Source organism: Cetorhinus maximus, unplaced genomic scaffold (genome assembly GCF_964194155.1).
Source record: "Cetorhinus maximus unplaced genomic scaffold, sCetMax3.hap1.1 HAP1_SCAFFOLD_4132, whole genome shotgun sequence".
NCBI lineage: Eukaryota > Metazoa > Chordata > Chondrichthyes > Lamniformes > Cetorhinidae > Cetorhinus > Cetorhinus maximus.
Window position 1 is genome coordinate 5,001 of NW_027600037.1, and position 14,046 is coordinate 19,046.

Consider the following 14,046-nt stretch of genomic DNA (forward strand, 5'->3'; position numbering starts at 1 on the left):
CGGGGACCCCTCCATCCAGACCCCTCCGTCCAGACCCCTCCGTCCAGACCCCTCCGTCCAGACCCCTCCATTAATCCACCGCGGGGACCCCTCCGTCCAGACCCCTCCGTCCAGACCCCTCCGTCCAGACCCCTCCGTCCAGACCCCTCCGTCCAGACCCCTCCATTAATCCACCGCGGGGACCCCTCCATCCAGACCCCTCGATTAAACCACCGCGGGGACCCCTCCATCCAGAGCCCTCCATCCAGAGCCCTCCATTAATCCACCTCTGGGACCCCTCGACTAAACCACCTCCGGGACCCCTCCATCCAGCCCCCTTCCCGATTAAACCCCTCTCCGAGACCCCTCCATTAAACATCCTACGAGACTGCCTCCGCGCAGAAGGCCATTCAGCCCCTCACGAGCCTGTTACACAGGAACAGGGGGAGGCCATTCAGCCCCTCTCCAGCCTGTTACACAGGAACAAGGAGGAGGCCATTCAGCCCCTCTCCAGCCTGTTACACAGGAACAAGGAGGAGGCCATTCAGCCCAACTCAGGCAAAGAAAAGGTGATCCTAGGAGCCTGCGATGCCTCACCTGGCGGATGATCTGGGTCTCATTCTGGTCCCGCAGCATGAAAATCGGAAAAGGGAAGTCTTCATACGACAGCCCGTTGCCGTCCGGGTTCCACAGGGTCCCGTTACAGTTCACATACTCCGGGCCGTAATCCTGAGAGTAAACTCCTGGAGTGGGGATAGGGGGAGGGCCCGGGGTGGAGGGGGATGGAGAGTCAGGGCCAAGGCACAGGAGAGAGGGCCAGAGAGGAGGGGGAGGGTGAGGGGGAGGGGGAGGGGAGTAACAAGAGTTTACAACGACTTAAAATCGCCTCGAATTCCTCCCACCCTCAGCCCTTCCCAAGTCAGAGGGATTGGAACCAAAGGTCTGTTTCCCGGACTCAGACCGGGTTCCTGTTCACACCCCAGACCCCCCTGTACACCGGCTCCTCATCGAGCAGCACCTCGATTCCCAAATTCCCATCCTGGTGTTCAGATCTCTCCCGGTGCCCTCAACGCATCTCCCTATCTCTGTAACCTCCTCCAGCCCCTACACCCCTCCCTATCTCTGTAACCTCCTCCAGCCCCTACACCCCTCCCTATCTCTGTAACCTCCTCCAGTCCCTACAACCCTCCCTAACTCTGTAACCTCCTCCAGTCCCTACATCCCTCCCTATCTCTGTAAGCTCCTCCACCCCTACACCCCTCCCTATCTCTGTAACCTCCTCCAGCCCCTACAACCCTTCCTTTCTCTGTAACCTCCTCCAGCCCCTACAACCCTCCCTATCTCTGTAACCTCCTCCAGCCTCTACAACCCTCCCTATCTCTGTAACCTCCTCCAGCCCCTACAACCCTCCCTATCTCTGTAACCTCCTCCAGCCCCCTACAACCCTCCCTATCTCTGTAACCTCCTCCAGACGCCACAACCCTCCCACTCTCTGTAACCTCCTCCAGTACCTACAACCCTCCCTATCTCTGTAACCTCCTCCAGCCCCTACAACCCTCCCTATCTCTGTAACCTCCTCCAGCCCCTACACCCCTTCCCCTCTCTGTAACCTCCTCCAGCCCCTACAACCCTCCCTATCTCTGTAACCTCCTCCAGTACCTACAACCCTCCCACTCTCTGTAACCTCCTCCAGTACCTACAACCCTCCCTATCTCTGTAACCTCCTCCAGTACCTACAACCCTTCCTTTCTCTGTAACCTCCTCCAGCCCCTACAACCCTCCCTATCTCTGTAACCTCCTCCAGCCCCACAACCCTCCCTATCTCTGTAACCTCCTCCAGCCCCCTACAACCCTCCCTATCTCTGTAACCTCCTCCAGCCTCAACAACCCTCACTATCTCTGTAACCTCCTCCAGCCCTGACAACCCTCCCTATCTCTGTAACCTCCTCCACCCCTACACCCCTCCCTATCTCTGTAACCTCCTCCAGCCCCTACAACCCTTCCTTTCTCTGTAACCTCCTCCAGCCCCTACAACCCTCCCTATCTCTGTAACCTCCTCCAGCCCCTACATCCCTCCCTATCTCTGTAAGCTCCTCCACCCCTACACCCCTCCCTATCTCTGTAACCTCCTCCAGCCCCTACACCCCTTCCCCTCTCTGCAACCTCCTCCAGCCCCTACAACCCTCCCTATCTCTGTAACCTCCTCCAGCCCCTACAACCCTCCCTATCTCTGTAACCTCCTCCAGTACCTACAACCCTCCCACTCTCTGTAACCTCCTCCAGTACCTACAACCCTCCCTATCTCTGTAACCTCCTCCAGTACCTACAACCCTTCCTTTCTCTGTAACCTCCTCCAGCCCCTACAACCCTCCCTATCTCTGTAACCTCCTCCAGCCCCTACAACCCTCCCTATCTCTGTAACCTCCTCCAGCCCCCTACAACCCTCCCTATCTCTGTAACCTCCTCCAGACCCCACAACCTTCCCACTCTCTGTAACCTCCTCCAGTACCTACAACCCTCCCTATCTCTGTAACCTCCTCCAGCCCCTACACCCCTTCCCCTCTCTGTAACCTCCTCCAGCCCCTACAACCCTCCCTATCTCTGTAACCTCCTCCAGCCCCTACAACCCTCCCTATCTCTGTAACCTCCTCCAGCCCCCTACAACCCTCCCTATCTCTGTAACCTCCTCCAGCCTCAACAACCCTCACTATCTCTGTAACCTCCTCCAGCCCTGACAACCCTCCCTATCTCTGTAACCTCCTCCAGTCCCTACAATCCTCCCTATCTCTGTAACCTCCTCCAGCCCCCTACAACCCTCCCTATCTCTGTAACCTCCTCCAGCCTCAACAACCCTCACTATCTCTGTAACCTCCTCCAGCCCTGACAACCCTCCCTATCTCTGTAACCTCCTCCAGTCCCTACAATCCTCCCCATCTCTGTAACCTCCTCCAGCCCCTATGACCCTCTGAGATTTCTCCGCTCCTCCAATTCCAGCCTCTTCAGCATCCCACGATTCCCATCGCTCCACCATTGGCGGCCGTGCCTTCAGCTTCTTGAATTCCGACATTCATATCCCTCGGTTAGACCACACTGGGAGCACTGTGCACAGTTCCGGTCTCCGTATCCCACGGTTAGACCACATTTGGAGCACCGTGCACAGTTCTGGTCTCCGTATCCCTCGGTTAGACCACACTTGCAGCACTGGGCACAGTTCTGGTCTCCGTATCCTTCCGTAGGTGCGAGGCTGAAAGCCGAATTGAGGGGTTGTTCCGATCAGGAAAGATTGGAAAAGAAAAGGCAAAGGCATCACCTGAGAGAGGTCTCAGATTAAAGATGAGGGTTTCGGGTGGGCCGGCAGATAGAAAGTGTTTCCAGAACGAGCGCCCGTCAACGTGAGACAGTCACCGATAAACGCAGTGGGGAATTGAGGAGAAAGGTCTTACCCTGGGAGAGAGGGGGAAGGGGGAACCGGCGCCCACAGGGAGCGGTTTGCGGTGAATCCTGTCGGTGTGTTTGAGGGGCTGGGGGATGGTGGGAACGGTGAACGGTTCAGGGCGAGGCACGCTGGACAGACTCACCGTAGCCGGCGTTGGGGCACTTCTGATGCGGCGAGAAGTGGCTGGCCTCGGGCCTGGTCGGTATCACCACGGCAACGCCAGCGACCCGCTCCTGCACCTTCAACCTCAACATGACGTCCCTGAGGGAGAGAGGAGAGGAGAGGGGCTTATTGGGCAGAGGGCAAGGAGGCTGCTGGGAAACCTGGCAACACCCAGTCAGTCCGTGACGGAGGGGGGAAGGGGGAGGAGGCCATTCAGCCCCTCCAGCCCGCTCCGCCACCTGCCGGGCTTGTGGCCGATCTACTGCCAAGGATTCACTTGCCCGCCTGACCCACCTCCCCCACCTCCTCCCACCCCTCCATCCTCCCGAGTGCTCTCTCTCTCTCTCTCATCCTCGAAGCTTCAACCTCCTCTCCCACGGCTCCCTGGGGTAGGGAATTCCAGAGGTTCGCTACCCTCCGAGTGAAGAGATTCCTCCTCGTCCCAGTCCAAAACGGCCTCCCCAACACCCCCCCCGCCCTTTTCCCCGGAGTCTGTGACTCCCTCGGTCCGAGATTCCCCAGAATCAGCCTCGCAGCTTCTGACCCGTCAAACCCTCCGAGGATTTTATCCGTTTCAATGTGATCACCTCTCATTCTTCTAAACTCCAGAGGATACAGACCCAATCTTCTCTACCTCTTCAAGAGTCACAGAGGTCTACAGCACTGAAAAAGGCCCTTCGGCCCATCGAGTCTGCGCTGGTCGGACAAGTACCTAACTATTCTAATCCCATTTCCCAGCACTAGGCCCAAAGCCTTGTTGCCATGGGCATCGCAAGTGCACATCCAAATACTTCTTAAATGTGATGAGGGTTTCTGCCTCTACCACCCTTTCAGGCAGTGAGTTCCAGATTCCCACCACCCTCTGGGTGAAAAAATTCTTCCTCACATCCCCTCTAAACCTCCTGCCCCTTACCTTAAATCAATGCCCCCTGGTTATTGATCCCTCCACCAAGGGGAAAAGCTCCTTCCTGTCCACCCTATCTATGCCCCTCATAACTTTATACACCTCAATCATGTCCCCCCTCAATCTCCTCTGCTCCCAGGAAAATAACCCCAGCCTATCCAATCTCTCCTCATAACTAAAACTCTCCAGCCCAGGCAACATCCTGGTAAATCTCCTCTGCTCCAGGGAAAATAACCCCAGTCTATCCAATCTCTCCTCATAACTAAAATTCTCCAGCCCAGGCAACATCCTGGTAAATCTCCTCTGCTCTCTCTCTAGCGCAATCACATCCTTCCTATAATGTGGATTCCAGGACTGTACGCAATACTCTAGCTGTGGCCTAACCAGCATTTTATACAGTTCCAGCATAACCTCCCTGCTCTTATATTCTATGTCTCAGCTAATAAAGGAAAGTATCTCATATGCCTTCTTAACCACCTTATCTACCTGTCCTGCTACCTTAAGGGACCGGTGGACATGCACACCAAGGTCCCTCTGATCCTCGGTACTTCCCAGGGTCCTACCATTCATCGTGTATTCTCGTGCCTTGTTTGTCCTGCCCAAGTGCATCACCTCACACTTATCCGGATTAAATTCCATTTGCCACTGACCAGCCCATCTGACCAGTCCGTCTATATCCTCCTGTATTCTAAGGCTATCCTCCTCACTATTTACCACCCCACTAATTATCATGTCATCCGCGAACTTACTGATCAACCCTCCTACATTCAAGTCTAAATCGTTTATATATACCACAAACAGCAAGGGACCCAACACCGATCCCTGTGGAACCCCACTGGACACAGGCATCCAGTCACAAAAACACCCCTCGACCATCACCCTCTGCTTCCTGTCACTCAGCCAATTCTGGATCCAATTTGCCAAATTACCTTGGATCCCATGGGCTCTTACCTTCATTATCAGTCTCCCATGTGGCACCTTATCAAAAGCCTTGCTGAAGTCCAAGTAGACTACGTCAAATGCAGTGCCCTCATCTACACACCTGGTCACTTCTTCGAAAAATTCAATCAAATTGGTTAGACATGATCTCCCCTTAACAAAACCATGCTGACTGTCCTTGATTAATCCCTGTCTCTCCAAGTGTAGATTAATTCTGTCCCTCAGAATTGCTTCCAATAGTTTCCCCACCACTGAGGTTAGACTGACTGGCCTGTAGTTCCCTGGTTTATCCCTTCCTTCCTTCTTGAATAATGGTACCACATTGGCCGTCCTCCAGTCCCCTGGCACCTCTCCTGTGGCCAGAGAGGTATTGAAAATTATTACCAGCACCCCTGCTATCTCCTCCCTTGCCTCACTCAACAGCCTGGGATACATTTCACCCGGGCCTGGAGATTTATCTACTTTTAAGCCTGCCAGACCACTTAGAACCTCCTCCCTTTCTATGCTAATTTATTTAATTATATCACAATCCTTCTGCCTGATTTCCATACCCACGCTGTCCCTCTCACTTGTGAACACCAACACAAAGTATTCATTTAGAACTCTGCCTACGTCTTCCGGCTCCACACACAAATTACCACTATGGTCCTTAATGGGCCCTACTCTTTCCCCAGTTATCCTCTTACTCTTAATGTACTTGTAAAATAACTTTGGATTTTCTTTCATTTTACCTGCCAATGTTTTTCATGCCCCCTTTTTGCTCTCCTAATTTCCTTTTTAAGTTCCCCCCTACACATTCTATATTCCTCTGGGGCTTCTGCTGTTTTGAGCCCTTGGTATCTGCCATAAGCCTCCCTTTTTCTCTTTATCCAATCCTGTATATCCCTCGACATCCAGTGTTCCCTGGATTTGTTGGTTCCCACCCTTTGTCTTTACTGGAATATGTTGACCCTGTACTCTCCCTATTTCCTTCTAGAATGAGCCCCACTGCTCTGACACAGATTGACCTAAAAGTAGCTGCTCCCAGTCCATTCTGGCCAAATCATATCTGCTCTTATTAAAATCGGCCTTCCCCCAATTTAGAACTCTGATTTCTGGCCCATCCTTGTCCTTTTCCATAACAACCTTGAATCTAACAGAGTTATGATCACTATCTGCAAAATGCTCCCCCACTGATACCTCTACCACTTCCCTGTTTCATTCCCTAAAATTAAGTCCAGGACCGCCCACTCTCTTGTAGGATCTTCTACGTACTGGCTTAAAAAGCTCTCCTGGGTGCATTTTAAGAATTCCGCTCCCTCTAAACCTATCACACTATGACTAACCCAGTTAATTTTGGGGAAGTTGAAATCCCCACTATTACTACCCTATTATTTTTACACTTCTCTGAGATTTGCCTACATATCTGCTCTTCTATTTCTCTCTGACTGTTTGGGGGCCTATAGTACACTCCCAGCAATGTGATTGCTCCTTTTATGTTTTTCAGTTCTACCCATATGGCTCCATTTGAGGAGCTTTCTAAGACGTCCTTCCCTCCTTACTGCTGTAATTGATTCCTTGATCAATACTGCGATACCCCCTCCTCTTTTACCCCCTTCCCCGTCTCGCCTGAAGACCCGATATCCTGGAATATTGAGCTGCCAATCCTGCCCCTCTCTCAACCATGTCTCTGTGACAGCAATGACATCATACTTCAAGGTGTTAATTTGTGCCCTCAACTCATCTGCTTTATTCATCAGACTCATGCATGAAAATACAATCCAACCTTGGCAAACTCCCTTGTGCGTTAACTGGCCTATAATTTCTCTGCCTTCCAGACTCCCTTCCTCTCTCTTCTAATTTTGGCTGTGCATCTCCCCCCTGCTGAACCTCCTCTCAGGATCCCATCCCCCCTGCCAAGTTAGTTTAAACCCTCCCCAACAGCACCAGCAAACCTCCCCTCAAGGATGTTGGTCCTCCTCATAGGACAATCCCTCTCATCCCAGGAATCGGTCGCCTGAACCTTCGTTGCTCTCCCTCCAAGGGAACTATACCCTCCCTCAGATACAGAACGAAAAGGTCCTCGGTGTTCCAAGTGGCTTCTCACCAAAGCCCTGTCACGTTGTAGAAAGACTTCCCCATTCCTGTTCCTGCTGAGGGAGTGCTGCACTGTCGGAGGGTCAGCGCTGAGGGAGTGCCGCACAGTCGGAGGGTCAGTGCTGAGGGAGTGCTGCACTGTCGGAGGGTCAGTACTGAGGGAGTGCTGCACTGTTGGAGGGTCAGTGCTGAGGGAGTGCTACACTGTCGGAGGGTCAGCGCTGAGGGAGTGCTACACTGTCGGAGGGTCAGCGCTGAGGGAGTGCTGCACTGTTGGAGGGTCAGTACTGAGGGAGTGCTGCACTGTTGGAGGGTCAGTACTGAGGGAGTGCTGCACTGTCGGAGGGTCAGCGCTGAGGGAGTGCTGCACTGTGGGAGGGTTAGTACTGAGGGAGTGCTACACTGTCGGAGGGTCAGTGCTGAGGGAGTGCTGCACTGTCGGATGGTCAGCGCTGAGGGAGTGCTGCACTGTGGGAGGGTCAGCGCTGAGGGAGTGCTGCACTGTGGGAGGGTCAGCGCCGAGGGAGCGCCGCACTGTCGGAGGGTCAGCGCCGAGGGAGCGCCGCACTGTCGGAGGGTCAGCGCTGAGGGAGTGCTGCACTGTTGGAGGGTCAGCGCTGAGGGAGCGCCGCACTGTCGGAGGGTCAGCACCAAGGGAGCGCTGCACTGTCGGAGGGTCAGCGCTGAGGGAGCGCCGCACTGTCGGAGGGTCAGCGCTGAGGGAGTGCTGCACTGTTGGAGGGTCAGCGCTGAGGGAGCCCCAGACGGTCGGAGAGTCAGCAGCAGGCTCACCTTTTGAACATATCTGTCTCCAAGACGACTGCGTAGGGCGGGTGTGGACCATCCTTGAGGACCCAGTCCAGATCGGACACCTGTCTGACCAGGTGAATGATGCCAGTGTCTCCGTGCAGAGAAGCTGAAAATCAGGGGAGTGGAAAGAAACCTGGTGAAAAATCAACCCCACCCACAGAGATCACCATCCGGACATCAGCTCCGTCCCATTCCCACTCAAACTCCGCTCGGGACTCCGGGCAAGCAAGGAGACTGTCCCCACAGACATCTCCCCCTACTACCCACCCCCAGATAAACCCAAACCCACCCCCAGATAAACCCAACCCCGCACAGCCCCCTCCCCCCGACACACACAACCCCGCACAGCCCCCTCCCCCAGACACACACAACCCCGCACAGCCCCCTCCCCCGACAAACCCAACCCCAACCCCGCACAGCCCCCTCCCCCGACAAACCCAACCCCAACCCCGCACAGCCCCCTCCCCCGACAAACCCAACCCCAACCCCGCACAGCCCCCTCCCCCGACAAACCCAACCCCAACCCCGCACAGCCCCCTCCCCCGACAAACCCAACCCCAACCCCGCACAGCCCCCTCCCCCGACAAACCCAACCCCAACCCCGCACAGCCCCCTCCCCCGACAAACCCAACCCCAACCCCGCACAGCCCCCTCCCCGACACACCCAACCCCAACCCCGCACAGCCCCCTCCCCCGACAAACCCAACCCCAACCCCGCACAGCCCCCTGCCCCGACAAACCCAACCCGCACAGCCCCCTCCCCGACAAACCCAACCCCAACCCCGCACAGCCCCCTCCCCCCGACAAACCCAACCCCGCACAGCCCCCTCCCCCGACAAACCCAACCCCGCACAGCCCCCTCCCCCGACAAACCCAACCCCAACCCCGCACAGCCCCCTCCCCCGACAAACCCAACCCCGCACAGCCCCCTCCCCCAACACACACAACCCTAACCCCGCACAGCCCCCTCCTCCGACAAACCCAACCCCAACCCCGCACAGCCCCCTCCCCCGACAAACCCAACCCCGCACAGCCCCCTCCCCCGACAAACCCAACCCCGCACAGCCCCCTCCCCCGACAAACCCAACCCCAACCCCGCACAGCCCCCTCCCCCGACAAACCAACCCCAACCCCGCACAGCCCCCTCCCCCGACAAACCCAACCCCGCACAGCCCCTCCCCCCGACAAACCCAACCCCGCACAGCCCCCTCCCCCGACAAACCCAACCCCGCACAGCCCCTCCCCCGACAAACCCAACCCCAACCCCGCACAGCCCCCTCCCCCGACAAACCCAACCCCGCACAGCCCCCTCCCCCGACAAACCCAACCCCAACCCCGCACAGCCCCCTCCCCCGACAAACCCAACCCCAACCCCGCACAGCCCCCTCCCCCGACAAACCCAACCCCAACCCCGCACAGCCCCCTCCCCCCGACAAACCCAACCCCGCACAGCCCCCCTCCCCCGACAAACCCAACCCCGCACAGCCCCCTCCCCCAGACAAACCCAACCCCAACCCCGCACAGCCCCCTCCCCCGACAAACCCAACCCCGCACAGCCCCCTCCCCCAGACAAACCCAACCCCAACCCCGCACAGCCCCCTCCCCCGACAAACCCAACCCCGCACAGCCCCCTCCCCCGACAAACCCAACCCCGCACAGCCCCTCCCCCGACAAACCCAACCCCAACCCCGCACAGCCCCCTCCCCCGACAAACCCAACCCCAACCCCGCACAGCCCCCTCCCCCGACAAACCCAACCCCAACCCCGCACAGCCCCCTCCCCCGACAAACCCAACCCCAACCCCGCACAGCCCCCTCCCCCGACAAACCCAACCCAACCCCGCACAGCCCCCTCCCCCGACAAACCCAACCCCAACCCCGCACAGCCCCCTCCCCCGACAAACCCAACCCCGCACAGCCCCCTCCCCCGACAAACCCAACCCCAACCCCGCACAGCCCCCTCCCCCGACAAACCCAACCCCAACCCCGCACAGCCCCCTCCCCCGACAAACCCAACCCCAACCCCGCACAGCCCCCTCCCCCGACAAACCCAACCCCAACCCCGCACAGCCCCCTCCCCCCGACAAACCCAACCCCAACCCCGCACAGCCCCCTCCCCCGACAAACCCAACCCCGCACAGCCCCCTCCCCCGACAAACCCAACCCCAACCCCGCACAGCCCCCTCCCCCGACAACCCCAACCCCGCACAGCCCCCTCCCCCGACAACCCCAACCCCGCACAGCCCCCTCCCCCGACAACCCCAACCCCGCACAGCCCCCTCCCCCGACAAAACCAACCCCAACCCCGCACAGCCCCCTCCCCCGACAAACCCAACCCCAACCCCGCACAGCCCCCTCCCCCCGACAAACCCAACCCCAACCCCGCACAGCCCCCTCCCCCGACAAACCCAACCCAAACCCCGCACAGCCCCCTCCCCCGACAAACCCAACCCCGCACAGCCCCCTCCCCCGACAAACCCAACCCCAACCCCGCACAGCCCCCTCCCCCGACAAACCCAACCCCAACCCCGCACAGCCCCCTCCCCCGACAAACCCAACCCCGCACAGCCCCCTCCCCCCGACAAACCCAACCCCGCACAGCCCCCTCCCCCGACAAACCCAACCCCAACCCCGCACAGCCCCCTCCCCCGACAAACCCAACCCCAACCCCGCACAGCCCCCTCCCCCGACAAACCCAACCCCGCACAGCCCCCTCCCCCCGACAAACCCAACCCCAACCCCGCACAGCCCCCTCCCCCGACAAACCCAACCCCAACCCCGCACAGCCCCCTCCCCCGACAAACCCAACCCCGCACAGCCCCCTCCCCCCGACAAACCCAACCCCGCACAGCCCCCTCCCCCGACAAACCCAACCCCAACCCCGCACAGCCCCCTCCCCCGACAAACCCAACTCCAACCCCGCACAGCCCCCTCCCCCGACAAACCCAACCCCAACCCCGCACAGCCCCCTCCCCCGACAAACCCAACCCCGCACAGCCCCCTCCCCCGACAAACCCAACCCCAACCCCGCACAGCCCCCTCCCCCGACAAACCCAACCCCAACCCCGCACAGCCCCCTCCCCCCGACAAACCCAACCCCGCACAGCCCCCTCCCCCGACAAACCCAACCCCAACCCCGCACAGCCCCCTCCCCCGACAAACCCAACCCCAACCCCGCACAGCCCCCTCCCCCGACAAACCCAACCCCAACCCCGCACAGCCCCCTCCCCCGACAAACCCAACCCCGCACAGCCCCCTCCCCCGACAAACCCAACCCCGCACAGCCCCCTCCCCCGACAAACCCAACCCCAACCCCGCACAGCCCCCTCCCCCGACAAACCCAACCCCGCACAGCCCCCTCCCCCGACAAACCCAACCCCAACCCCGCACAGCCCCCTCCCCCGACAAACCCAACCCCAACCCCGCACAGCCCCCTCCCCCGACAAACCCAACCCCAACCCCGCACAGCCCCCTCCCCCCGACAAACCCAACCCCAACCCCGCACAGCCCCCTCCCCCGACAAACCCAACCCCAACCCCGCACAGCCCCCTCCCCCGACAAACCCAACCCCGCACAGTCCCCTCCCCCGACAACCCCAACCCCGCACAGCCCCCTCCCCCGACAAACCCAACCCCAACCCCGCACAGCCCCCTCCCCCGACAAACCCAACCCCAACCCCGCACAGCCCCCTCCCCCGACAAACCCAACCCCAACCCCGCACAGCCCCCTCCCCCGACAAACCCAACCCCAACCCCGCACAGCCCCCTCCCCCGACAAACCCAACCCCAACCCCGCACAGCCCCCTCCCCCGACAAACCCAACCCCAACCCCGCACAGCCCCCTCCCCCGACAAACCCAACCCCGCACAGCCCCCTCCCCCGACAAACCCAACCCCGCACAGCCCCCTCCCCCGACAAACCCAACCCCAACCCCGCACAGCCCCCTCCCCTGACAAACCCAACCCCAACCCCGCACAGCCCCCTCCCCCGACAAACCCAACCCCAACCCCGCACAGCCCCCTCCCCCGACAAACCCAACCCCAACCCCGCACAGCCCCCTCCCCCGACAAACCCAACCCCAACCCCGCACAGCCCCCTCCCCCGACAAACCCAACCCCGCACAGCCCCCTCCCCCGACAAACCCAACCCCAACCCCGCACAGCCCCCTCCCCCGACAAACCCAACCCCGCACAGCCCCCTCCCCCGACAAACCCAACCCCGCACAGCCCCCTCCCCCGACAAACCCAACCCCGCACAGCCCCCTCCCCCGACAAACCCAACCCCGCACAGCCCCCTCCCCCGACAAACCCAACCCCAACCCCGCACAGCCCCCTCCCCCGACAAACCCAACCCCAACCCCGCACACACACAGACCCTCTTCACCTCCCACAGGCTCCCTCTGCACCTCCCTGGCCCCCATCTCTCTCTCTCTCCTCCCTCACTGCCCTCTCCCTTCCCCTGGCCCCATTCTCACCACCGACCCTCACTTGCCCACCGCCCTCCCCCTCCCCCTCCCCCCCACCCCCACCCCCCCGATATACTCACACTGACAGCCGATCTGGTGGGTGGAATTGAGGAGACGCACGCAGGCCACTGTCGTGTTCAAGTTAATGTAAATCTTCTTCTCCACCGAGTTGGCACTGCAGAGACCTGGGGGAGGAGAAGGAGCGACAGGTTTAGAGGAGGGGGGAAGGCGGTGAGTGGGTGTGGGTGAGGGAACCAGGGGGCAGGAAGGGGAGACAACGACAGAGTGAGTGGGTGAGCGACCATCCCCCCTTCCCTGTTCTTCTCGAAGATCTACCCTCTACTCCTCACGCTCCCAGCTTTCCCATCCTCCGCTCATCCTGGACGCTGTGCCCTGTCCACCGAGAATTTTCTTTAAGTCGTTCGCGGGGGATGTGGGGCTTCGCTGGCCGGGCCCAGCATTTATTGCCCGTCCCTAATTGCCCCCCCTTGAGAAGGTGGTGGGGGGGTGAGCTGCCTTCTTGAGCCGCTGCAGTCCCCGTGTGGTGTAGGTACACCCACGGCGCTGTTAGGGAGGGAGTTAGTTCCAGGATTTGGACCCAGCGACAGTGAAGGAACGGCCGATATATTTCCAAGCCGGGATGGTGAGCCTGTCTACAGTCCTGATATCCAAGGATGTTTAACACCCAACCCTGTCCGTCTGTCAGGCAGGTCTCACTCACACCCACAACACCGTCTTTCCGCACGGTAACCTGTCCCCGATTTAGAATTTAACCCTCCCTCCCCGACTCTGTCGCCGCCCGTCACCCGACTACTCCTCGTTCTAGTGGGGATCTGTCCCTCCCAGCGTGCTTTCCCATTTCTCTCCGCGATGACCCGCTGGTTCCCTCACACGCCTGCCCCCTTGGGATGAAACCCTCCCCGGCAGCGCATCGCACCGCTCGGAAAGTTCCCGAACGGGAGCGTGGACTCCTCGAGCGGGACGCGATCGCACACGGGCTCGACAATGGGCGGGTTGGAGCTGTTGGGATCCCCCAGTGACCCGGTCCCTGGGCGGACGGAGCTGTGGGATCCCCCGGTGACTCGGTCCCTGGACAGACGGAGCTGTGGGATCCCCCGGTGACCCGGTCCCTGGACAGACGGAGCTGTGGGATCCCCCGGTGACCCGGTCCCTGGACAGACGGAGCTGTGGGATCCCCCGGTGACCCGGTCCCTGGACAGACGGAGCTGTGGGATCCCCGGTGACCCGGTCCGTGGACGGACGGAGCTGTGGGATCC

General features: G+C 59.9%; 1 protein-coding gene across 1 annotated transcript in view; it reads right to left on the minus strand.

Annotated features, from left to right (window-relative positions):
- LOC144678373 (nicastrin-like) overlaps positions 1 to 13,995 on the minus strand; it is a gene marked incomplete at both ends in the record, with an annotated part of 14,325 nt that extends 330 nt beyond the window's left edge. The window contains 5 exons of the mRNA XM_078538181.1: positions 577 to 722; positions 3,558 to 3,676; positions 8,289 to 8,412; positions 12,850 to 12,954; positions 13,707 to 13,995. Coding sequence (XP_078394307.1) covers positions 577 to 722; positions 3,558 to 3,676; positions 8,289 to 8,412; positions 12,850 to 12,954; positions 13,707 to 13,995 — 783 coding nt within the window. The remainder of the gene's footprint in view (positions 1 to 576; positions 723 to 3,557; positions 3,677 to 8,288; positions 8,413 to 12,849; positions 12,955 to 13,706) is intronic.
- Between the last annotated feature and the right edge of the window lie 51 nt (positions 13,996 to 14,046).